A 24,296-nucleotide genomic window follows, 5' to 3' on the forward strand; every position below is an offset into this window, starting at 1 on the left:
CAAGCCTTACAGATGTTACAACCCACTTCGGTTACCACTGATAGTAGGTTACCCAACGGTAACACACAACCGGGACATATTATCAACACATCGGTTGGTGCAATACAAACACAACAGGGGTCATCTATGTTAGCAACTTCAGCACTTTCCAATCCTGGCACTAGACAAACTACTTTGGATTCACACTTTAATCCTCCCACTTCACAACCTACAAATTTTCCTTTGAGCCAGACACCCACACTACCGACTTAAATCTGTCAGTGATTAATCTCACTCCCTATAATCTGACAAGCGAGGAACATGAGATACTCAAATTGGGTCCCACATTTTGCCCCACAGCCCCACTTGATAGATATGATACCATCAAGGACTTATATCTTTTTTGTAGGAACCTAACATACAGATATATTTTTGATCAGACTAATACCCGACTCAACCAAGAACGCCAAATTTCTGAAAGTATAAAAAAACTTTACCATGAAGGAATTTCGATTACTTCGTGACCTAATCCTCCTCTTGGAGGAAAACGATTCCGAGAACCTCAACTCTCCATCTGGTATGACTGTAGCTAGTTCTTTATCTACGCCACAAGCTCCTCCATGTATACCAAATAGAAAATTTAAACCCAAGTCCACGCAGTTCCCTGATTTAACAACCAACCCAAAAATTGGGCTTTCCTTAATACATGCGTCAGTGAGCTCAAACGTTGCCAATTACCTCCTTCTCGGTGCAACCTTTCATTCAGACAAAAGCAAATCATACACACTCTCCAAAACCACCCAGATCTGATCATCAAAGCATCAGATAAGGGTGATAACATTGTTCTCATGACTAGGGACAACTATGAAAAAATGTGTATGGACATATTGAGTAACACGGCCTGGTATAAGAAAATTAACCTATCCCAAACGGTTATATATAACTCTGAATACAAAGATTTGATTGGACAAGCGTTTCAATGCAATCTTATAGACCAAGACACATAACTTTCTGAATACCCGCTTCCCCAGAGAAGCTACATTCTACGCTTTGCCCAAGACACATAAAAATATACTTTCTCCCCCAGGCCGTCCTATCATTTCAGGAATAGGCAACCTAACTGAGAACGCAAGTCGTTTTATTGACTTTTTTTTTTACTACCTCATGTCCTTGGACTTCCGTCCTATGTCAAGGACACCCTTGACTTTTTGAAAACGATTCTTCCTCCCGATGCCCTGCTCGTGACCTTGGACATCGAGGCCCTTTACTCGAGCATCCCTCACGAGCGGGGCGTCGGGATGATTAAAACCTTTCTCCTGGAGCAGGATCACCGGAGTTGGCCATTCAATGACTTCCTTCTAAAATTAATTTAATTTATCCTCACACACAATTGGTTTTCTTTTAACGGGTCCCACTACCTCCAGGTACAGGGCGTGGCCATGGGCACGTGTTGTGCCCCGGCCTACCCCAACCTGTACCTCGGGGGATGGGAACGTTTTATTTTTTCTGATGATATTTTATCTCAATATACTGTCGATATCGAAGTATGGTTAGGGTATATTGATGATGTATTTGTTGTTTGGACGGGCTCACGCCAATTATTGACTGAATTCGTCCAACATTTAAATATCAATTTAACTTACAATTTACATTTTCAATGAATGAGCGAGAAGTCAACTTCTTAGACCTCACTATCAATAAGGATTTGAACGGCCAAGTCACTACTGATCTTTTTCGGAAAACATCAGCGGGAAATACGATACTACATGCCTCCAGTGCACACCCTCCTGCACTGGTACGTAGTATCCCCTACGCGCAATATATCAGGCTCCGATGCAATTGTACATCCTTGGAAGATTACAACAAACAAGCTAAGCTACTCCGCATGCGTTTACTTGAGAGGTTACACTAAAAGCACCCTCCGCAAAGCCCTCTCTAAAAATAGACATTCCCTTCTGTACCGTACAAAGCCCACCTTGCCCAATCCCACGGACAAAATGATCACTAAATTCTCAAGCCATCAGGGTATTCTACGAAATATTCTCAACCGCCATTGGCATTTGCTACAGGAAGACCCCATAGTCCGTAAACACATCAACACCTTCCCCGAGATCACCTTTAAACGCACAACCTCCCTTCGTGATCGCCTAACCTCTAGTTTCTACAGCCACAAAAAATCAGCATATTCCGGCCCACGAGGTACTTACAAATGTCGCAACTGAGACTTGTGCCCATGGGTAGCTGAGGGAAACAAATTTGTCCTGCCAAATGGGGAAACCTTTACACCCACTTTCAGAGCTGATTGCAGCACTGGGGGGGTCGTGTACCTCATGTTCTGTAAATGTAACATGTTCTATGTGGGGAAAACTATCCGTCAATTTAGACAACGTATTAAAAATCATGTATATTACTCCTCAGGAGGTAAAATGATTACCCCAGTAAGTAGGCATTTAGACCTCTATCATCGCTTCAATACCAAAAATACCCAGTTCATTGTTCTAGAGGTAGTGCCTCGGGATCCCCGGGGCGGAGATTGGAACCAACGTATTCTCCAGAGGGAGTCTCTTTGGATTGAGCGCGTAAATGCCACTACTCATCCTGGTCTAAATGAGGCTCAATTCTACAAATCCTTTCTGTAGATATTCAATATCTTAATTATCCCTGATGCTTCAATTTAGCCATTATCATTTTTTTCCCACTGTTCTTTCTCTTTTTCCTTTTTTCTCTCCCTTTCCCCTCTTGTTCTTCTCCCTTCCTTCCTACTCCCCTTCCCCTCCCTCTCCTCATTCTTTTCCTTTTTCTGGTCTCTGTACCAATCGAGTCCAAGTTTCTCTATGTCATTCATTGACCTTACTATGTGCAATTATCAATATTTATGTATAACATTTTCCATTATTTATACTGACATGTCGGGCGGATGCACTGGCTGCCCCCGCAATGCAGCCCCTTGTGTCTACACAGTGGACGCTTTGGGCTGTTGCCCGGGGACAGATGTGTGCCTGCCCTTCTGTCATTTACATATATTCATTTGAACTTTTCCATGTATTATTACCAAATTGTTTTTGTTTCTTTTTTCCCCCCTTTTTTCTTTGTATTAATATGATGTGTATATGCTCTGTTAACCTTCTCTCTTTTGTCCACAGGGCGGCGCTGTGCGGAGTTTCTCCTCTGGCTCATGGAAGTCTTTGGGGCATACGTACGGCCGGGTAGCCACGCCTGCATCATAGGTTTACCTCTCTGTTCCTTTGCTCGCGTGGTTCGGGAAATGCGGTGAGTCTTTTTGGCTCACCGCGGCTCCCGTATCCCCGCCATGACGCGATGCACTCCACGGTGCGTCATTACGGTGATGCCCGTGGTTCGCGAATGCGCGGGGACTAACGGCCGGGGCGGGTGACGTCATTGCCCATTGACTCACCGCCCGGGGCCGCCGCGCATAGACCGTGTTACACGCTCTTAGTATGGCGGCATTCCCCATCCGGGGGGTACCATATCTCTGTACTGGAGCAAGACTCTGCCTTACGACACCTCTGGGTAAGCAAGACACTCCACTGACTTTGATGATCATACCATTACCACTATCTACAAATGTATATCTCTGACTATCTGTTTGCAACATTTTCCATTTCCCCAGCCTTGCCAGTTTTGGAGTAACTGTGCTATTCTAGGCACCTCGATTCTGGGATCTCTCCTGTAAGGCTTTACATTTTGTGCCCTTGATTGGCACTGCAGTGTTTGGTGAGATATTATGGCTGTGTTCTTTACACTACCTAGGACTTTTCTTTTTCGGAGTCTCCTATCTAGCTGTTTGTTTTGGTTTGGGGAGCTATATATTCTGGTCTCTTCAACAGGGGGCCCTGCACCCCATCACCATCTAACTCCGTCCTGCCTATTCATCATATCAACTACGCTAATCGCATGCCTTTCCTAGTATCTCTCCTTCCCTCCCTCAAGCACATAAACTTACTCTCTCCAATTTTTCAACTACTCTTACCCTTTGGCACACTTTGGTACCTTAAACTATTGGGTTGGTTTTGATATCTTATTTCCTACTCTATGGGACCCCTTGTGGGGTCTCCTTATCTACTACTAATTGGTCAATTTTAATTGCTGATGTGGCAAAATTGCTTATTCCAGGTTATGTGGATACAAGTTTTGGTCCTCCTCAGAAATACTATCATACAGTTTCGAAAACAGTTGGGCGCGTATATGCAGCACACTCCAGTTTCAAAGAACCCCCTTGTTAATTGCTACATTAAATAAGGTCTATTCTACCTATTTTGTACCTGCTCATCACCTGATTTCCATTCAGGTATGTATGGGCTGATTGATTTCTCTATCATAATGTTTTGGTTTTACTTAAAATTTACTTAAAATATCAGCATTATGCGCTGTGGCCCCTGCGTCTGCTCCTATATGATGTCCATGCCCTTTGTAGGTACCCCTACCTCACAGCCCCCCCCCCCCCCCCTGTACTGACAAAAGAATTTATTTACACTGCCTCATATCTTATTTGCCATCTGTTGTGCTTCCATTGTCACATTTGTCTGGTTTTATTGTAATATAAAAATGTTCAAGTCTGTATATGCATATCTTTGAATTGGTATACTTATTGTTTTTTTAATGTTATTACACAGACATCTCATGTACCACTAGCTCCAGAGGAAGCTTATATTATAAGCGAAACATGTAGGGCAACCTGCATACACTCAACGTCTGTTTATCAACATTTGTATAGGCGGAATTCAGGGGCGGTTCAGCACTTCCTCCTGCAACCATCTTTTGAGCCTATCAAATATGTGATGTATCTTACCGCTATTGCCATTTAATATTTACATGTAATATATTATGTGTGACTATGTATGCACATGTATTTGAGGCTTTCTGCCTTGTTTTTTAAAGACTGTATTTTTGTTTTCTCTTGGCTTTCTGTCATAATCTTATATTATTCTTTAATAAAATATACAATTTTAATTACTAGTGCCAATAAAGTCCAACATTTTTCCCTTCCAAACTCCTAATCCATTGGGATGTGGCACTTGTACACTTTTTGCGCCTAGGCGTACTGCGGCCTGGCAGCGCAATACATAATTCATTGGAGACTAAAAAGCTTACCCTTGACCTCTCCATTTCTTTGGTAGTCATAACAATGACATGAGTGTTCTCTTGATACACCATGGACCAGAAATCACAAACTGTGTTCTGTAGACAACCCTGAGTGGCTATGTAGACTTTATAAGGCTGGTTCCCTCGAGAATCATCCAGAGCACTCTATGGAGAGACAAAAATGAGCACACTTAAGGCAATCAATATAAAATATGCAAGTATTCTGCTTTCGATCAATGCCGCTATTTTGCATGAATGAAACTTTGCTAACAGGTACCTATCAATATTGCGGTGCTATGAAGCACTGGTCATTGCTTCCAAAGGCAGGAAAAAGTTTGACTCCATGACCATAGTACAATCCCATCTACCACTGCTCTTCCAACATATCCAAATGATATTATGCTTGTACAAAAATGTACAAATAGTCAGAATTCTGTAAAACTTCTGTAACACATGCCATGTATTTCTTCAGCTACACAACATATTTTTGATTGCTACGCAACAATATACGGTACTATGTTTTAACACAGGGCTCCTGTATTGATATAATAGAAGGCAAGAAAGAACCAGTGTATGATCGGTAATTTGCAATTTCTTTGCGTAGTTTAGAGCAGAAAATGAAGCTGTGCTCCCCCATTTATCATTGTATCTATAACCTGATAACCTGGTCATCTGACACCGCGAGTATTCAAAAACCTGCTAATTGGTTACATATATATATATATACATATATTATAAATTATTCTGTGTTGGCTGCTGCCTGCATGGTCATATGTTACCACACCCGAGCAAATAATGTACTTACAAATAGTGCCACACAATCACCTTACAGTTGTACACCCCCATTGTACAAAAATACACACAAATTTTTTTTTTCTTCCAAAAAATTGGCCAGTGTGCTGCAAACTATATGTAACAACTTCCACAATCTGTTCCATATGTCAATAATTCCTAATACACAAAAAAATTCAATATGTAAAAGACAATTCTAACAGCCAATGTGCTTTTTAAACCAAAAATGTCTGTCAAGTGCAGAAAATCCAATGCTTGTGCCTCCACATGTTCCACCACCTGTCTCTGTGTATGTTCACCTTAAAAAATAGACCTATATGAAAGAATAGATCAGTATGAGCCATCCCCTTTAAGGGGTTTATGGCGTCACCCAGGCCTCAGGACTAATAACCGTGGTGGTTCAGGATCTTGGCTACAGACTGGAGGGGGGGTTGTTGCGTGTACAACTGTATGGTGCTTGTGTGGCACTATTTGTATGTACATTACACATTCAGTTTAACTCTACAAAGACTCTGCTGTTTCACGTGTACAAAACAAATGACTTGATATAATTGATTTCATTTACTCAGGGACGCGTTTCACCTTTCTGAATATTTCCACCTGCAATACCTTTGCATGGCTGCTTGTCTAGGATATCTGAAAATATTGAATATAGGATGTTTGTATCTTTTTTTCCCCCCACAATTTGATCCGTTTCTTTTTCTTCTTGTTTTGTAACTGTTTTTTGTAAAAAAAATAAAATAAATAAAAACCAATAAAAAGAAAAAAAAAGGGATTTTTGTACTTACTGTAAAATCTATTTCTCGGAGTTAATCGACGGACACCGCACTCCATAAATCATAACTACTAGGTTATACTGCCCGCTCCAGGAGTAGGACCTAGGAAGACAAAAAACACCTGGCTACGCCCCTGGGCCATCCTCAGCTTGGTATAGAACCCCCCTATCTGCTCTAGGTAATCAGTTTAGTAGCAAGCAGTATTAGAAGTATCAGAACTCCATAGAGGGATGGGTGCTGTGTCCATTGATGAACTCAGAGAAATGGATTTTACGGTAAGTACAAAAATCCCATTTTCTCTTTCATTCATCAACGGACACAGTGTTCCATAAACCATAACTACTGCAACATCCAAAAGCAGTGCCAAAAGGAAAATGGGGGGTGGGGAAAATAACCAAGGCTAAACATGAGAGCCCTTAATCAGGACACAGGAGCCCCGCCTGAAAAATAAAAGCTTAAAGAAAAACACCCCTAAGAGGGAACAGCCCCTCTTAAACAGCAGCCTGCAAAACTTTGCAGGCAAAAGAAGCATCCGCAGATGCCAAAGTATCAACCTTACAGAATTTTGTGAAGGTATGCACAAACAACCAAGTGGCCGCCTTGCAAACTTTCAATATCGATGCCTGATAACGGAAGGCACAAGAAGCACTCAGCGCCCAAGTAGAATGTGGCGTGACAGGGAAAGGTGGAACCTGACCTTTAATAGAATAGTCCTGAGTCACCATCTGTTTGAACCATCTGGAGATGGTTGCCGAAGAAGCGGCCAGCCCTTTTCTTGGTCTGTCTGTAACCACAAAAAGTGAGTCTGACCTGCGAAAGGATCAGTACCTGCCAGATACATCCAAATCGCCCAAACCCCATCCAAGGTATGCAAGGCAAATTCCTTGGGATGAGCCGGCTTGAGACACAAGGAAGGCAACACAATGTCCTCATTCAAATGGAAGTCAGAGACAACTTTGAATGAATGATGGATAGGGACGAAGAACCACTTTATTCCTATAAACTACTAAATAGAGACTGCGACAGGATAATGCTGCCAATTCCGACATCCTGTGAGCCAAGCGCCCCCCCCCCCCCTGCGATGAGGCTCCTTCTCTTTCCTAGACTAGGTACTCCCCCCCCCTGGTGATATCCTTAATGAGGTCATGCAGGGTAGCCCCAAACAGGCAATTGCCTTGAAAGGGCAGATCAATAAGAGCTTTCTTAGAGGCTTGGTCTTCGGACCGATTCTTAAGTCACATCACGCGCATAATCACCACCGCTGAAACAAAGTTTGGACAGCACAGGAGCTGTATCCAAAGACACCAGGGCTGAGGCAAAAACTGGCAGCAATATTGAACCAGCCATAATAAACCTGCTGCGTGCCACAGCCTCCGCTTTCCTGTCACCCAGGTCCTTAAAGGACGGGGATTCCTCTACTGGGATCATGGTAGCTTTGTTCAACCTGGAAGCAGGAGGGTCCACCAATGGGAAAGGGTAACATACAGCAAAATGTTTGGGGACCACAAAGGGTAATTTTGGTCGTTCCCATTCCTTACAGGAAAACCGGTCAAAATAAGGCTCAAAAGGAAGCACCTTTGGAGTGCGAGGTGACTTATGCGTAGCAAACGACACAGCCATGTCCGTGGCTACATCAGCTGCATGCTCCATTTTTAAAGCCTCACATACTGCGCACATAAGTGCATCTACCAGCGCTTTTTAACTTGCTGCTGCGACCATAGAGGAATTATCCTATCAGATGGTTCTAGGGGTGTCATATTAAGCCTTCTTGGACGGGCCGTGTCCACGGTGGCATCAGGCTCAGAATCAGACTGAGCAGGGAAAGGCGGGGGTTGCTTCCTCCTGGGCCTTTGCCCACACGCCACTTCCACCCGGGACACTAAGGACTGCAGGACCACCGTCAGTGCAACCATGAGAAGATGGGGTTTCCGAAGGACCTGCCACCTCCATGAGGGGGACAGTGGGGAGATGTGACCCTGAGGCTCCATTAGGAAACGAAGACCTTGCAGTACAAAAACAATCTTTTGGCACCATTAAAGGATCCCCCCAAGGCTTAGGGTACCCATCAGCAGAGAGAGAGAGAGAGAGAGAGAGAGAGAGAGAGAGAGAGAGAGAGAGATAACAAGGACCCCCAAGGACTCACCCTACCGATCGGATGAGAGCCCTGAGAATTTGGACCCAGCATCACCATGGACGCCATCCCTGTTCATATGTCCCGGGCACAGAAAGAGGAAACTGAGCAGCAAGAGGAGGAGCTTCGGTATCCCCACGAGGGTTGATCATCTCCAGCGTCTTTCGGACTAACGGAAAATGGCCCTGTGACATCGAGCTACACAAACATGGCCGCCAGCTGGAAACCAATAAGACTAAGGGGAAATGGCCCCCGTGATATCATCGGGCTACACAAACATGGCCGAAAACTGGAGACCAGACAGACTAAGGGAAAATGGCCCTGTGACATCATCGAGCTACACAAATTAGGCCGCCAACCAGAGACCAGCCAGACTAAGGGAAAATGGCAACCATCATCTACAGCATGCTGCCAGGATCTTCCCTGTGCCCTCTGCAACGCTGCACCCTCTGCAAGGGGACCCCCTCCTGAAGATAGGACACTTGTTAGGGGAGACTCCACTGTGCACTCTTCACCAGTCTCTGCACTGGGACCCCCCTGCACTACACCCACACTGCAAACAGTGGGGTTGGGTAACACTCGCCACCGAAGTAGGGGAGTTGTAGGCTAAGGGATCGCTGTGACTCAGACCCAAGCCCGGTCGTATGTGACCCTGCAAGTTGTTTAATTCACGGGCCAGCCTTTGTCCGTGAGACTACGTTGCGCCCGACATGTCGCGTAGCTGAGGTCTGCATGCGTTGGCTGGCTGGGCTGGGGGGACCACTGGATCTAGATTATCCAGCCCGTCACTTGATTGTAGATCTCCCGAGAGAAAAAACAAAAAAAAGATATCAAGGAAGGGGAAAAAAATTGCTAGGACCAGAGATGCCAGCTGGGAGCCTAGATCCTTACTCCTGACTAGATAGATTAAACCTGATTACCTAGAGCAGAGAGGGGGGTTATATACCAAGCAAAGAACGGCCCATGGGCGAAGCCAGGTGTTTTTTGTTCTGCCTAGTCCTACTCCTGGAGGAGGCAATATAACCCAGTAGTTATGATTTATGGCGCACTGTGTCCGTCGATGAATGAAAGAGAAATACCCAATTTAAAATAAAAAACTTGCTAACTGGAGGATGAAACCATGAGGATGATCTTAAAAGAACCAATGCTCTTAAAAATGGCAATAAAATACTCAATGGCAATAAAATACTCAAGTGCAAATAGGAGAGCAACAAGCGGTTAAAAAGATCTGTGGGGCAGCCAGCAAAGAGACAGCCTAAATCCTTCAAAAGCAGCACAAATCAAACAATAGCAGCATTCATACAAATATCCTTTGTGTAAAGATGAACATAAAGTAATAAATGACAGGTATAACAATAAAACAAGAAACTTCAGCCCCTTTCACACCTGGCGGTCCGTCTGCGGACTCAGTTTTTCTCAGCGGGGGATCAATCTGCCGATCCCCCCCGCTGAGCAGGCAGATGGCAGCTCTGTCTCCGCGCTGTGTGCAGAGACAGAGCTTTCAGGTCCCCGCTGTTCTCTATTGGGGAATCCGATAAGAACGGACCGTCTGTCCGTTCTCATCCGATCCCATCCAATCCGATCCGCTGGACGGATGGAAAATAGGGCCCATACACACAATAAGAAAATTGGAACTATACACACAATAAGAAAATTGGAACTAACATTTTGTATGATGAAGGAAGAAGCCATTTGCCGATTCCCCTGTCAACACGGTCTGTGTTGATGGGGGGAACATTGCAAATTTCTTTCCTGCATACACCATGTAAGGCTATCCTAACATCTACATTCCAATTGTGTTCCTTCCTGCTAAACCAACAGCTTAGTTCCTGTTTTGTTTAATTGATCATTAACTGTATTCAAGGTTTCACACACATTACCTTAATGTAGTTTGCATTGATGTAATCTGACCCTGGAATGCTCTCATCCGTGTCTCTCAATGTCACCCTCGTAGTGTCAACTATGTAAAAAACATAAAAAGCCATTGCTTTCTTTTTGTTTGAAAACATAAATGTAAACTTCCATTTAAAGTAAGCCTGTCACTTGCCACACAAAGAATGGTAATTTCCAGTGCCAAACAGTACTAAAGCTCAGTCCACCACCCCAATCCATCGCCGCATCTCCCAAGGATACGAAAGACTGACTTCTATAAGTCAATATTTGCATTAAGATAGCACTATCACGTTAGGGGAATGCCTAAGACCTAGCAACTGGATTCTTAGTCACCAAGAACTGCATTGTGAGAGTGGGCTGAAAGTGGAAATAAATCCAAAAATTGTGGTAGTAAGCCCACTCTTAGAACTTTTACCTATAGGTAAGCCTTTAATAAGGCTTACCTATAGGTACTGTAAATATCTTCTAAACATGTACCGTTTAGGAGATATTTACATTTCATGCAGCCGATGACTTCATCGTCGCATGCGCTCTGAAGAAACGGCTGCCCGTGCAGTTTCTTCAGAGCCCTGTGCCATAACCGACGGCCCCCAGTAGCATAGCCGGAGTCCGCAGACCAAGAAGGAAGACGACAGAAGATGGATGCGGCTACTAGCGGGAACAACGAGGGCTTCGTTTGGAGGTGTCACATAATGTGCTAGTATGCGATACATACTAACACATTATTCATTTACTTTGCATTTGTTTTCTCTTTTTTTTTTTTTTGGCTTTTTTCCCTGGTGATCTGGCTAGTAACACCCCTCCCGTATTTTACAAACCCCACTCTGCATGAATGAGCACAGAAGGCACATTTAGATAGCAGCATTGTCAGTTTGGGGGGAAAGGAGTGTTAGATTGAACTGCACTAACAAATTAAAGCCAAACTCCAAGAAATACTTTATAATCAGTTACAGTAGTTTTCTTTCCCTTTTGGGATAAAGGTTTTAAATAAATAAAAGCTGCTAATTGTAAGCACCCCTGCCAATGTTAAATAGTCTGTCTTATCCCTGTGGTCTGATCACTGGATACGAATAGAAGAAAGAAAGACTAAAACAGGAAACCAATAAAGCCATCACATCTAAGGATTAGTAAACTAATATAATAAAGGTTTGCTTTTGGGTTTAATACTCCTTGAAGAACATGGAATGGGCACATCCGTGTCATACGTGAAAGTTGGGTAATTTTATGGGACTTTCAACAAGATTGGGGTAGCAGAATTTGTAACATTTCGTGACCAGTTTTCTTAGCAAGTGCTACAAGGAATGGTTATATGGATTCCAAATGAAATGTAGATATGTAGATATATATATATATATATATATATATATATATATATATATATATATATATATATATATATATATATATATATATATATATATATATATATATATATATATACATACCCCAGCCAAATGTCAAAGTATGCAGATGAAATACATCTCTACATCTCCAAAACATTTCCATGTTGGATTAATAGCATTGTAATAGAGTCCAACTGAGGCCTTATGCAGAACCTCCCACTTTCAGCTTATTTTTCTGGTCTGCAGGGGGATTATGGGAAGTCACTTTGAAGATAGATTTTGAGTAAATATATTAGTAGTAATAAATGTAAACCTGGACTAAAGGATGGGTTTTTGTGGTGTGATTCCCATGCGGCTCACAGTGTGAACCTAGGTTCAAAGTGGTTGTAAACCCTTACATATACCCATTGAAGTGACTGGCCTCAGGTGATACACAGAGATGAAACAAATCCTCCTACATAAACTATTTATCTGCAGTCTTCTCTACATCTGTTCAAAATCCAGAATTTATAAAGCTTGTTTGAGCATTCAGAAAAAAGGGGGTAGACTGTTGAAATTTTGCACTGCAAAGCTCAGCGAGAAGAGAGCTCTGGGATCTGATTGGAAAGAAGGGCAAGGGGAGGTAAGGGGGAAGGGCAAGGGGAGGTAAGGGGGAAGGGCAAAGGGAGGTAAGGGGGAAGGGCAAAGGGAGGTAAGGGGGAAGGGCAAGGGGAGGTAAGGGGGAAGGGCAAGGGGAGGTAAGGGGGAAGGGCAAGGGGAGGGCAAGGGCAAGGGAAGGGGAGGTAAGGGGAAGGGCAAGGCAAGGGAAGGGCAAGGGAAGGTAAGGGGAAGGGCAAGGGGAGGTAAGGGGAAGGGCAAGGGAAGGGCAGGTAAGGGGAAGGGCAGGTAAGGGGAGGGGGAGGGGCAGGGAAAGGGGAGGGCAGTAAGGGAATGGAAAGGGAAGGGAAGGGGAGGGAAAGGAAGGGCAGGAAGGGAAAGGAAAGAGAAGGGAAGGGAAGGGGAGAGGAGGGAAGGGGAGAGGAGGGAAGGGGAGAGGAGGGAAGGGGAGAGGAGGGAAGGGGAGAGGAGAGGAGGGAAGGGGAGGGAAGGGAAGGGGAGGGAAGGGGAGGGAAGGGAAGGGGAGGGAAGGGACACCTCCCCCTTTACACAGCACACAGGAACAGAGCTGGGGCTGCCAATCACAGGATGTCTGCTGAACATCTCTCCCCATCACCTTTATTCTCTTGGTGTCAGGACAAACTTGTCAGAAATAACTCATGCAGATACCAGAGGAACAAAGCAGAAGACAGAAATTACACTTAGTGCTCTGGAATGAGACAAGTACACCCAATAGAGGGACGTGCTTTGTTCATATTTGGTGTCAGAGGTTTACAACCACTTTAAAAAGATAAAACCGCTTTTGCTTTGCGTCATTCTATTCTACAGCATCAATCTTGTTATAGCTTCAAAGGGGACAGGTTACACAAACCACAAGTAAACTAGTATGTTTCACTGCTCCACAGCAGCTGCCCAAGCTTTCAAAATGCAGGTATGGATAATTCTTTGGGTAAAAGAGGAGTTAACATGAACAAACTTCGAATATGCTACTGTAGATTGTTTTTCTTTCCCTTGGGAGGACATCTCCATACTTACAGGGCAAAATGTTCTTGTATCTGTTCTTGCACTTGTTCTCTAGCCTCTGTCCTTCCTTTCTAGGATATAGTAGTTTACATTCTTGCTGCTGCAGCATCTGAAGTAAAAGACAAAATCACTAGGAACAGCAATAACAAGGAGATCCATATACATAGTTATCCTAGATTGTAAGCTTTAATGAGCAGGGCTCTCCGATTTCTCCTGTACTGAACTGTACTGTAACTGTAATGTCTGCCCCCATGTTGTAAAGTGCTGCGCAAACTGTTGGCGCTATATAAATCCTGTATAATAATAATAATTTAACAAGAAGCAATATGCAGACTTCACCTGTTACCTTGGTCACCAAAAAGAGCCATTTGACCCACATAACATATATAGCATCTTCAATTTAACAGCCTTCTGTGCATTCGTTCCAGCTATTCTCTTCCAAGTGTCAGATACTTTGGCACTTTTGTGCTGTATATTTATAGCTCTTTGACATCTCATAGCTAGAACAGTTTTTATTCTGGTTTAAATTATTCATTCCTAATGGCAGATAAGGAGCGCAGTACAAAGATTTCAGGGAAGAAATGTATCCATCTCATTGTAAATACAGATTTGAGATGATCACATCCTTCAAAACCAAACAAGAGTCACAGCTTTTACATAAGGCATACTTTCAGGTTTAGGTCATTAGAAGAGTACCTCAAACTCCTCCCAGAATCCTTGCTTGGCCTTCTCTGTGTTGTCAGCCATTTTGTTCAGTTCTCGAACTCGAGTGTCTATGTTGGCTGCATTGATTCGCGTTGCATTGAATGGCTGAAAACAAATACAAGGTATAAATTACTTAACAAAAGATTTGATCAGGGTCAAAGAAGGGGCAACTGGTTATTATGAACCCTTAAGTTACAATAGGACTGTACAGAAATCATAGATCCGGTTTAATAAAAAAAAATCCTTGGCTGGTATGGAAAAGCACACAAAACATAAATGCAAACATAATTGTAACGATTAGAACATCTAATTCAGGCATGTCCAACCCACGGCCCGGAACCGCAGGCAATTCGGCCCACCGCCGGCGGCTCACAGATACCCGCAAGTGCCGTGCGATCTCCCGGCTGCCGTGGGAGGCTTAGGACGTCTGCAGTCAGTGACAGTTGCTGCTTCCTGTATAGTTCTGGCTCTGTCACAGGCGGAGTGATATGAAATGTACTCCGCCTGTGACAGGAGCCATACAGGAAGCAGCGGCTCTGCTCTCTACTGCAGCCGCTGCTTCCTCCAGCAGTACCTGATGTAATGACCAGCAGTACCCGCCAGCAGTGCCAGCAGTACCCACCAGAATTACCGGCCAGCAGTAACCGCCAGCATTACCCGCCAACACTACCTACCAGCAGTAACCGTCAGCAGTAACTGCCAGCAGTACCAGCCAGCAGTCTGCAAAATAAGTAGAAAAAGGTATGGCATTAGCGTGTGTAAATTGTTACAATATGTTTTTTAATAACTAGTTGTGTTTTGTCATATAATGTCATGTCTGAATGAGGACATGACATTTTCTGGCTGCCTAAGTCACATGTGCTAGGGGTACAACTAGCCCTCAGCACATAACTGTAAATATCCCAGCATGTGCAGTGTTTCTGACTCCTACCACCATGACCACTTCAAATCACTGAAGTGGTCATGGTGGTTAGAGTGTTTCTTTAATATCTCTCATAAGAAGTAAATCTCTGTATACTGATTTTATTTAAGTTGATCACAGCAGTCATGCAGCACCAGTTTGCTTCTCAACGTAGGTAAGCTGCATTACCATTGTGTCTCGCTGCTGTCAATCGAATCTTTGGAGGAGGGAGTGAATTTGCTCGCGAGTGAGCCCGCACGAGTCCCCACATATCAAGTGGCCTATTATAGGGGCTCCTGGAAGGGAGCAGGAACTGAAAGTGTTGGTGGGGGACACCAGAAAAGGAGGTCCGGGGCTGCTCTGAGCAAAACCATTGCCCAGAACAGGCAAGTATAACATGTTTGTTATTTTAATAGAAATAAAGCTTTACAATCGCTTTAATTTGTAAGTGCCCCCTCCCCCTATGTTAATATCTGCTGCAAATTAAAAAAAAAAAAACCCCTGTGGAGGAGAAAAATGTGAGATAAAAAAAATGTACCTTTCCCTCAGCTTTTGTGTAGCAGAGGGTGATGCCAGCATTCCCTGGAAATGCTAAGTAGCCCAAATCTCAAAAGTCATAACACAGAACAATGCACTAGTATTTGCTCATGAGGTTTGGGCTACACGGTATTCCCCAAGCATACACAAAAATGAGGATAGTATTAACTCTTTTTCATGGGTGCTTTTTTTTTTTTTCTTCTAGCATTTTGAGATGGTGGAGGGGGTCCCAGTTCCCAACTAATAAAGCAGACTTTGCAATTTTAGTGAAAAGTCTGCTTCAAAGTGCAAAATAACACCTCCCCACTGTTCTTCCCCTCCAGATTTATGAATGGTAAAAAAGAGGCCCCATAATACTAAGCTCTTTTGCCTGGGATCATGAACCCAAGTTTCCCGCATATATAGCGCATATAGCGTTGATTTAAAAATTGTGAATTTAATTTAGCTGGGTGGGCAAGAGGTTGATGGTGTGAGGTTCTGTTTTTGCTTTAGGTCTACCTAAAATGTTAATCTGATACAACTGGTGGCTACAAGGACAACAATTTTTGGTGATGACATTTTGGCCCATTACATCAAACTCTGGTCTGTATGAAATAAGAATGAAAGAATACAATTAACTAGGGATGCACCGAAATGAAATTCTTGGCCGAAGCCGAATAATAATGAAATGCTTGGCCGAAGGCCGAATACCGAACGCGGTGTTTCACATTTCTCTCTCATTTCTCTCTCTCTCGTCCTCTCTCTCTCTTGTCCTCTCATGTCTCTCTCTCTTGTCCTCTCATGTCTCTCTCTCTTGTCCTCTCATGTCTCTCTCTCTTGTCCTCTCATGTCTCTCTCTCTTGTCCTCTCATGTCTCTCTCTCTTGTCCTCTCACGTCCTCTCTCTTGTCCTCTCACGTCCTCTCTCTTGTCCTCTCACTCTCTCTCTCTCTCGTCCTCTCACTCTCTCTCTCTCTCTCTCGTCCTCTCACTCTCTCTCTCTCTCTCTCGTCCTCTCACTCTCTCTCTCTCGTCCTCTCACTCTCTCTCTCTCGTCCTCTCACTCTCTCTCTCTCGTCCTCTCACTCTCTCTCTCTCTTGTCCTCTCACTCTCTCTCTCTCTTGTCCTCTCACTCTCTCTCTCTCTTGTCCTCTCACTCTCTCTCTCTCTTGTCCTCTCACTCTCTCTCTCTTGTCCTCTCACTCTCTCTCTCTTGTCCTCTCACTCTCTCTCTCTCTCTTGTCCTCTCACTCTCTCTCTCTCGTCCTCTCACTCTCTCTCTCTCTCTCTCGTCCTCTCACTCTCTCTCTCTCGTCCTCTCTCTCACTCTCTCTCGTCCTCTCTCTCACTCTCTCTCGTCCTCTCACTCTCTCTCGTCCTCTCACTCTCTCTCTCTCTTGTCCTCTCACTCTCTCTCTCTCTTGTCCTCTCACTCTCTCTCTCTCTTGTCCTCTCACTCTCTCTCTCTCTCTCTCTTGTCCTCTCACTCTCTCTCTCTCTTGTCCTCTCACTCTCTCTCTCTCGTCCTCTCACTCTCTCTCTCTCGTCCTCTCACTCTCTCTCTCTTGTCCTCTCACTCTCTCTCTCTCTTGTCCTCTCACTCTCTCTCTCTCTTGTCCTCTCACTCTCTCTCTCTCTTGTCCTCTCACTCTCTCTCTCTCTTGTCCTCTCACTCTCTCTCTTGTCCTCTCACTCTCTCTCTCTCTTGTCCTCTCACTCTCTCTCTTGTCCTCTCACTCTCTCTCTCTTGTCCTCTCACTCTCTCTCTCTCTCTTGTCCTCTCACTCTCTCTCTCTTGTCCTCTCACTCTCTCTCTCTCTCTCTCGTCCTCTCACTCTCTCTCTCTCGTCCTCTCTCTCTCTCTCTCTCGTCCTCTCACTCTCTCTCTCTCGTCCTCTCTCTCACTCTCTCTCGTCCTCTCTCTCACTCTCTCTCGTCCTCTCACTCTCTCTCGTCCTCTCACTCTCTCTCTCTCTTGTCCTCTCACTCTCTCTCTCTCTTGTCCTCTCACTCTCTCTCTCTCTTGTCCTCTCACTCTCTCTCTCTCTCTCTCTTGTCCTCTCACTCTCTCTCTCTCTTGTCCTCTCACTCTCTCTCTCTCGTCCTCTCACTCTCTCTCTCTCGTCCTCTCACTCTCTCTCTCTTGTCCTCTCACTCTCTCTCTCTCTTGTCCTCTCACTCTCTCTCTCTCTTGTCCTCTCACTCTCTCTCTCTCTTGTCCTCTCACTCTCTCTCTCTCTTGTCCTCTCACTCTCTCTCTTGTCCTCTCACTCTCTCTCTCTCTTGTCCTCTCACTCTCTCTCTTGTCCTCTCACTCTCTCTCTTGTCCTCTCACTCTCTCTCTCTCTTGTCCTCTCACTCTCTCTCTCTCTTGTCCTCATGTGTCTCTGTCCTCTCATGTCTCTCCTTACCTCCCCCCCATCTGCAGAGTCGATGTTTGCTGTATGGCTCCTGTGCCCTGTCACAGGCGGAGTACATTTGGTATCACTCCGCCTGTGACAGACCCCGGCGCTAAGCGGCTATACAGGAAGCATCCGCTCTGCTTCCTGTAGTGCCTTCGGGTATGTTTACAGTGATGCTCGGGGATGGCGGGTCGCCGGTCGGGGACCCGCAATCTGGGCTTACCGACCCACCATCCGCGTCATTAAAAACGTCATTGTTCGGCACAAATTTATTCGGCCTTTTTACTTATTCGGTTGCCGAACATTCGGTGCATCCCTACAATTAACACTTAAAACCTTTTTATTTTTTATATAAAAAAACATGATGCTAGTACTGGAACATTAAAAATCCAACAAGATTTACAAAAAAGAACTGCCTGTGTACTCAAACTAATCAATCACATTCCAGGTGGCTGCTATTGAAAACAAAATACATAACCTTAGATTGATTGCAACATATAATCATGAGTTGTTTACCTGCTTAAGATGCACCACAGCTCCTGACCTTTCCACCATTGGGTTCTTCTTGTAGTGCTCCAACAGATCGGTCAGTGTATCAAAGCGCTCCCCCCCTCCCACATCATATTTTCCATCCGGCTGAAAAAAAAGAGGGGGATCAAGAATAATCAATAAGTGACTATATAAAAAGGTTCAATCATTAATAAATATTAGCTAAAGGTGACAACTTATATTGGAGGATGATCAGAAGTATGAGCATATTGCAGCAACTGAGGAATTTGTCTTCTTAAGATAACTTACTAACTATGCACATAGTATTTGCCTAAGCATGCACAATTTTTTCTATGCAGACAGAAGTGTGGCCAGCAACTTCTAGAAAATATTCGGTATAGCCAATCACTATTACCATGAAAAAATGTAATTTGCAAAACTTTCTAAACAAGTAAGCTTTCTTGATGTGCTTTAAAACTCTATTTTTTTAATTTTAGAGAGCCAATAAAGGGCACCTGAATCTTTAAACCTTCTGCTTACATGGAGGGCTACCGGTGTACAGCATTCTGCTACTGATAAAGGTCTACATATAAATTTAGACAGGAGTAGTTATGGTGCCCAAACAACTTTTAGTTTGACTGTCCAATGTTCCTATCAAAACTATTAACTATAGAAGCATGTGTTGGCTATTTTGTACCAGGTTTAGAGTTCGATGGGTCGGAAAACTTAGCTTAGGCCTAGTTGTTGTATGTGTGGTATACTCTACCAAAATGTAAAATGTAGGTTTTAGAGCATGAAAGAAAGATGAAGTGAACATTTTAAGTGAGTGCAATTCTAGCTGAATTAAACAAATCAGCAATATGTATGACAAAATATAAAAATGATATGTCTCATTCAATTAAATATCCAAAAATAAGAGAATTATTCTTCATTCCTGAATGATGGTTGAAGCCATGCAGAACTGCAGGTGTAGAGTGCGAATGTGGCTTAAAAAATATAGAGAAATGTATTCCAAACTGCATGCAGTTGTTTCAGTAGTTTGGTCAGAATTAGTGCAGTTTATGGAAACCATGGCTTAGATGAAAAAAGGCTTGGGATCCAATGGACAGTCTAAGCATAAAGGAATCAAAAATCCCTCCAATCAATTCAGTGTAGCGCACAGAAAAAAGTCTTCTTAAAACATATCACAAATCTCAAAAAAATATAGAATGTCAATTAGACACCAATCACAGTTGGAGTCCTAAAGCTTGAATCTTTGAGTATACAAGGTAAATCCATTTGGTTTTAAGGTGGAAAAAAAGGTAATCAAGGTGACCTCCAAACACAGTTCAGTTCACCTCCCTAGCACACCCAAGCACACTCTAGTAACGGCACAGCAAGGACAAAAAAAAAAAAAGTTCAAGTTTTTGCCAAACCCTGCCTCTAAGTGGGTAATGTTGGAAGGTTCATCAAATACCTGGAATCGAATCATGACATGAGTGACACGAGATTTCCGCTCTCCATTTTCCAGCTTCTCCTCACTTGTTAGGACGGACAAAACAAAATCCCCTGGTTTGCTCTGACTTTCTCTCACCAAGAAACTTCCCGGCTTTCCTTTTTCTAAAAGTAGCTTCTCAGCCTCCCGTCCAGAAAGATGCCCATGGTACCACCTAAACCGAAAGTAAAGATTTCAGTATAGTGACAGCTGTACAAAAGATGCTTTATGATTGTTGGTACCATACGAGCTGCTTTGCGTATTTCTGTAACTGCTGAACTCCTGGTATTTTAATACACATCAGTCTTAAGGGTTTACTCAGAATGATAAAGAAAACAAAGCAGATCCAGTGAGTGGCAGTTATGCAGAGGGAAATGCCTTCTTTATGAGAGAGGTTAGAGAATAATGACCAGACTGGTTTGAGCTGAAAGGCTTTGGCAGCTCTGATAACCACTCTTCAACTGCCATGAGCCGAAAATCATCTCAGAATATACATGTCAAACCCTAAGATGGATGGGCTTCAACTGCAGAAGACCATGTCAGGTTCCATGCCTGCCATCCAAGAGTGGGCACAGGCTCGTCAAAAGAAAGCCACTGAAGACTGGAAAAATGTTGCCTGGTCTGATGAATCTCGATTTCTGTTGATGCCCACAGACGGTAGGCCAGTCACCAAATCTGAATCCAGTAGAATGCTTTTGGGGGAGGGCTGCTTTTGGAGGCAGGCAAAACATCTGAACTTGTGTATAGTGGTGTATATACACACATACTTAGAGAATGGGGGGTTTCACAATAAGAATGTGTAGCAGTCAAATCTGCAGAAACTGCACGATACAATTATGTCACTATAGCCAGGATCTTTAAGGAATTTTGTGGAACTTAGAGTCAATGCCGGGACATGGACTCACACACCAATAAAAACTTGACAGAAGCTCTTACCCTTCCTTACTCTAGCTCAAAATTTAAAAAAAAAAGTTTTAGCTGGAGAGGAGCTTTAATCAAGCTTAGAATTTAATTTGGTAATGCTGATGTGGGAAGGTTGAATTTCAATGGGAGGTCCACTTCGAAGCTAAACTGTAAGCATATATAAAACACACATTTAAATTAGTTAACTTCTTTACATTAAATGAAATTAGTTAATGCATACAACTAGCATGATCTCCTGAATGTGTCGCTGTCATCCTTTACACACCAACTTCTGTTTTTTTAATAAACAAGAGCAAGTTCAACTCTCTATCAATATGTTATTGCTATACAAAACAAAGTGCAATAATTTGCACTAAAATACAAAACTAATGTGAATGCTGCTAGCACAGGCTTATAGACAAAACCACAGTAGTACATAGATGTAAAGTGCTGCACTTAGTCAAAGAAATTAGATTAAACCAAAATGGTAAACAAACACATCACAATCAGTGGCATAATTTAAAAATAAAAAAACACCTAGAAAATGTATAATACACGTGGAAGCGTGATAAATAATATCCAAGATGTAAAACAAATACCAATTGTAAAAGGACAAATACGTGGAAAAAAGCCAAGAAAAAATGTGTAGAAATACTGATAATGAATTTCCCAAAAAGGGAGTATCAAATATTATAAAGAGAGTCCATGAAGACATGCAAAGAAGAAGTCCAGCTTCCCAAGAGTGTTCCATGGGTTAACACCAATGAAAGAATGTCTGCTTACCAGAATGGATTGGCCTCCAAATTAATAGAAAAGCCAAATAGACCTCAGGAATATGAATACTGTCACTCTCGATGGATGGAGTTATGCAAATATGGAAAACTCATAGCGTAATCCTGTATGTATATATTTAGTAAAAAAGGCAAGTGCACTTACATGACTGAAGTAAAAACAAGCATATCGCAATATGTGCTGCAGTGGTAATCAAAGGATTCAAAAACCAAGCGAAACGGCCGTGGAGCGTGGTGACGTTACGTCTGGTACCACCCAAAGGGTTTCATCATACGTTTTATGTCGTCAGGGGCATGGCCACCAAACATGCACCACACTTTTTATATATACCAAGTGAGGGCGGAAATGCGGCTACTCCACTGTCAAAAAGCCAGGCCGGAAGAAGGGCAATCTCAAAAGGTGCAATAGGATATACATTTTCCCATAACAACTCATCTCACTGGAAGTGAAGCAACCTGGGGACAGGGCAGAAATGTACTCCAACACCCTGTCCTACCGGAAGTTAAACATCCAGGCAGAGGGAAAAAATTACTTAACCACTAATGAATAAAAGTAACATACTTCGACTAATAAACCTTCTATAGCTCATGATTTCTCAATATTGTAACCAAAAAAATATATATATATAGATCGTTAAATACGCAAAAAATTAAAGTCCAGGTAAACAGGGCATATTATGTAAACCATACCCATATAGCCATCTAGTGGCAAAAAAATAAACGACAATGAAAAAAGAAAAAATTACAATAAATTGGTGACATCTCCAAATTGCCCACCATAGATAGAGGTCCAGGAATATTGGCATCCTGAAACCACATGACACAATGGACCCAACATGGAGGTTGAAACCCCTTTACAGACGCAAAGAACCACCACATCCTAACTATTGTTAATAAAACAGTTAATATCCCACTCATCACGTGTAGAACACGTAATGAGTCAATATTCTACTCCTGTCCCGTTTGTTGAGTGGAACTTTTCAATTCTTCTCCCTTTAAAGGGTTTGGTTTGGTAAGCAGCCATTCTTTCATTAGTGTTAACCCACGGAACACTCTTGGGAAGCTGGACTTCTTTGCATGTCTTCATGGACTCTTTTTATAATTTTTGATACACACCTTTGGGACATTCATTATCAGTATTTCTACACATTTTCTTCTTGTTTTTTTTGCAAGTATTTGTCCTTTTACAATTGTTATTTGTTTTACATTTTGGCTATCATTGATCACGGTTCCACATGCGGTATACACTTTCTAGGTGTTTTTTTATTTTTATATTTTATGCCACTGATTGTGATGTGTTTTTAACCATTTTGGTTTAATTTAATTTCTTTGACTAAGCCCAGCACCTTATTTTGAAGATGGTATTGCAGTCTTTGTCCCCAATGGGGAGATTCACCACTTTTTTTTTTGTATCGGTGACCATTATCACTAGGTGGCGCAAAATAGGATTGTCCGCTCCATCTAGTGGCCATAATGAGGCATTTCCTAGATACATGCTATATTACAAACAACATTTGACCCGGAGAGAAATAGCCTAATAAAATTAAATTTTGCCAACATTCACAACAAAGGAATGTACATGCAGTTATACAGTACAAATAGATCTGTCTTTTTTTTTTAAATAAAGAGCACCCTAGTGATTTAAATTACTGAACTAAGATTTTTAATTGATTGCTCCCTTTTTCTTATAGATTTTAAATATACAGTAATCCCCCGCTCCATCGCGGTTCAGTTTTTGCGGTCCCGGTAATTCGCAGATTTTTTTGTAATGTTATTTTACTATATAAATCATTAAAAATGAAATATTTTTGTGTTTTTCATAGCTCTTGCTATGTCTCTTAGTATCTTTTATGTGTTTAAACGAGTTTCTATTGTTTTAAAAGTGTGTTTAAAGACCTTAAAATGCTTCTACACGTACAGTGACAGTAAAAAAACATGCCTACAATGCATTTTAATAGGGTTTTTCTATTTCGCAGAATTTCACTTTTCGCGGCTGGGTCCGGAACGTAACCCCCCAATGGAGGGGGGTTTACTGTACATATTTGCATCCCCATACTATTATCAAAGGAGTACAAATTATCTTTTTTTTTTTAATAATTTACTAAGCCCTGGTCTCACAATGGGGAAGAACCACTGAATTATGGTCACTGCTGCTTCTGATTGCTAGTGTCACTAGATTTGACAGGAGATTTGGGGATATCACTACATTCTGCTCACTGTTTTTTTTGTTAGGGGTCCTGACAGGAGGAAGCAAAACTCTGCCTCTACCAACATGGCTACCTCCACACAAACACACAGTGCAGAACAAGACATGTTAAGTCAAAAAAATGGGGGGGGGGGGGAACAGCTGCAGGTAGACAATAGGCCATACTGGTAACTAGGCAAGAGCTTGGGAATGTTCGGATCCAAGACTGAACCCACCTGAGCGAGCCCACCAAAAAGCTGACACTTGTATTAAGGCAATCATTTGTGGCTGGG

At 42.8% G+C, this 24,296-nt stretch overlaps 1 protein-coding gene across 1 annotated transcript in view; it reads right to left on the bottom strand.

Moving 5' to 3' along the window:
- LOC309568441 (tyrosine-protein phosphatase non-receptor type 11-like) overlaps positions 1 to 24,296 on the bottom strand; it is a 241,965-nt gene that overhangs the window by 31,046 nt on the left and 186,623 nt on the right. Inside the window, exons 4-9 of the mRNA XM_082274109.1 lie at positions 20,107 to 20,299; positions 18,678 to 18,797; positions 14,334 to 14,447; positions 13,650 to 13,746; positions 10,662 to 10,741; positions 5,092 to 5,247 (exon numbers count right to left, since the gene is read on the bottom strand). Of these exons, the coding sequence (XP_082130235.1) occupies positions 5,092 to 5,247; positions 10,662 to 10,741; positions 13,650 to 13,746; positions 14,334 to 14,447; positions 18,678 to 18,797; positions 20,107 to 20,299 (760 nt within the window). The remainder of the gene's footprint in view (positions 1 to 5,091; positions 5,248 to 10,661; positions 10,742 to 13,649; positions 13,747 to 14,333; positions 14,448 to 18,677; positions 18,798 to 20,106; positions 20,300 to 24,296) is intronic.

Source organism: Pelophylax lessonae (genome assembly GCF_965119305.1).
Source record: "Pelophylax lessonae genome assembly, chromosome: 12".
In the NCBI taxonomy this organism is placed as follows: Eukaryota; Metazoa; Chordata; class Amphibia; order Anura; family Ranidae; genus Pelophylax; species Pelophylax lessonae.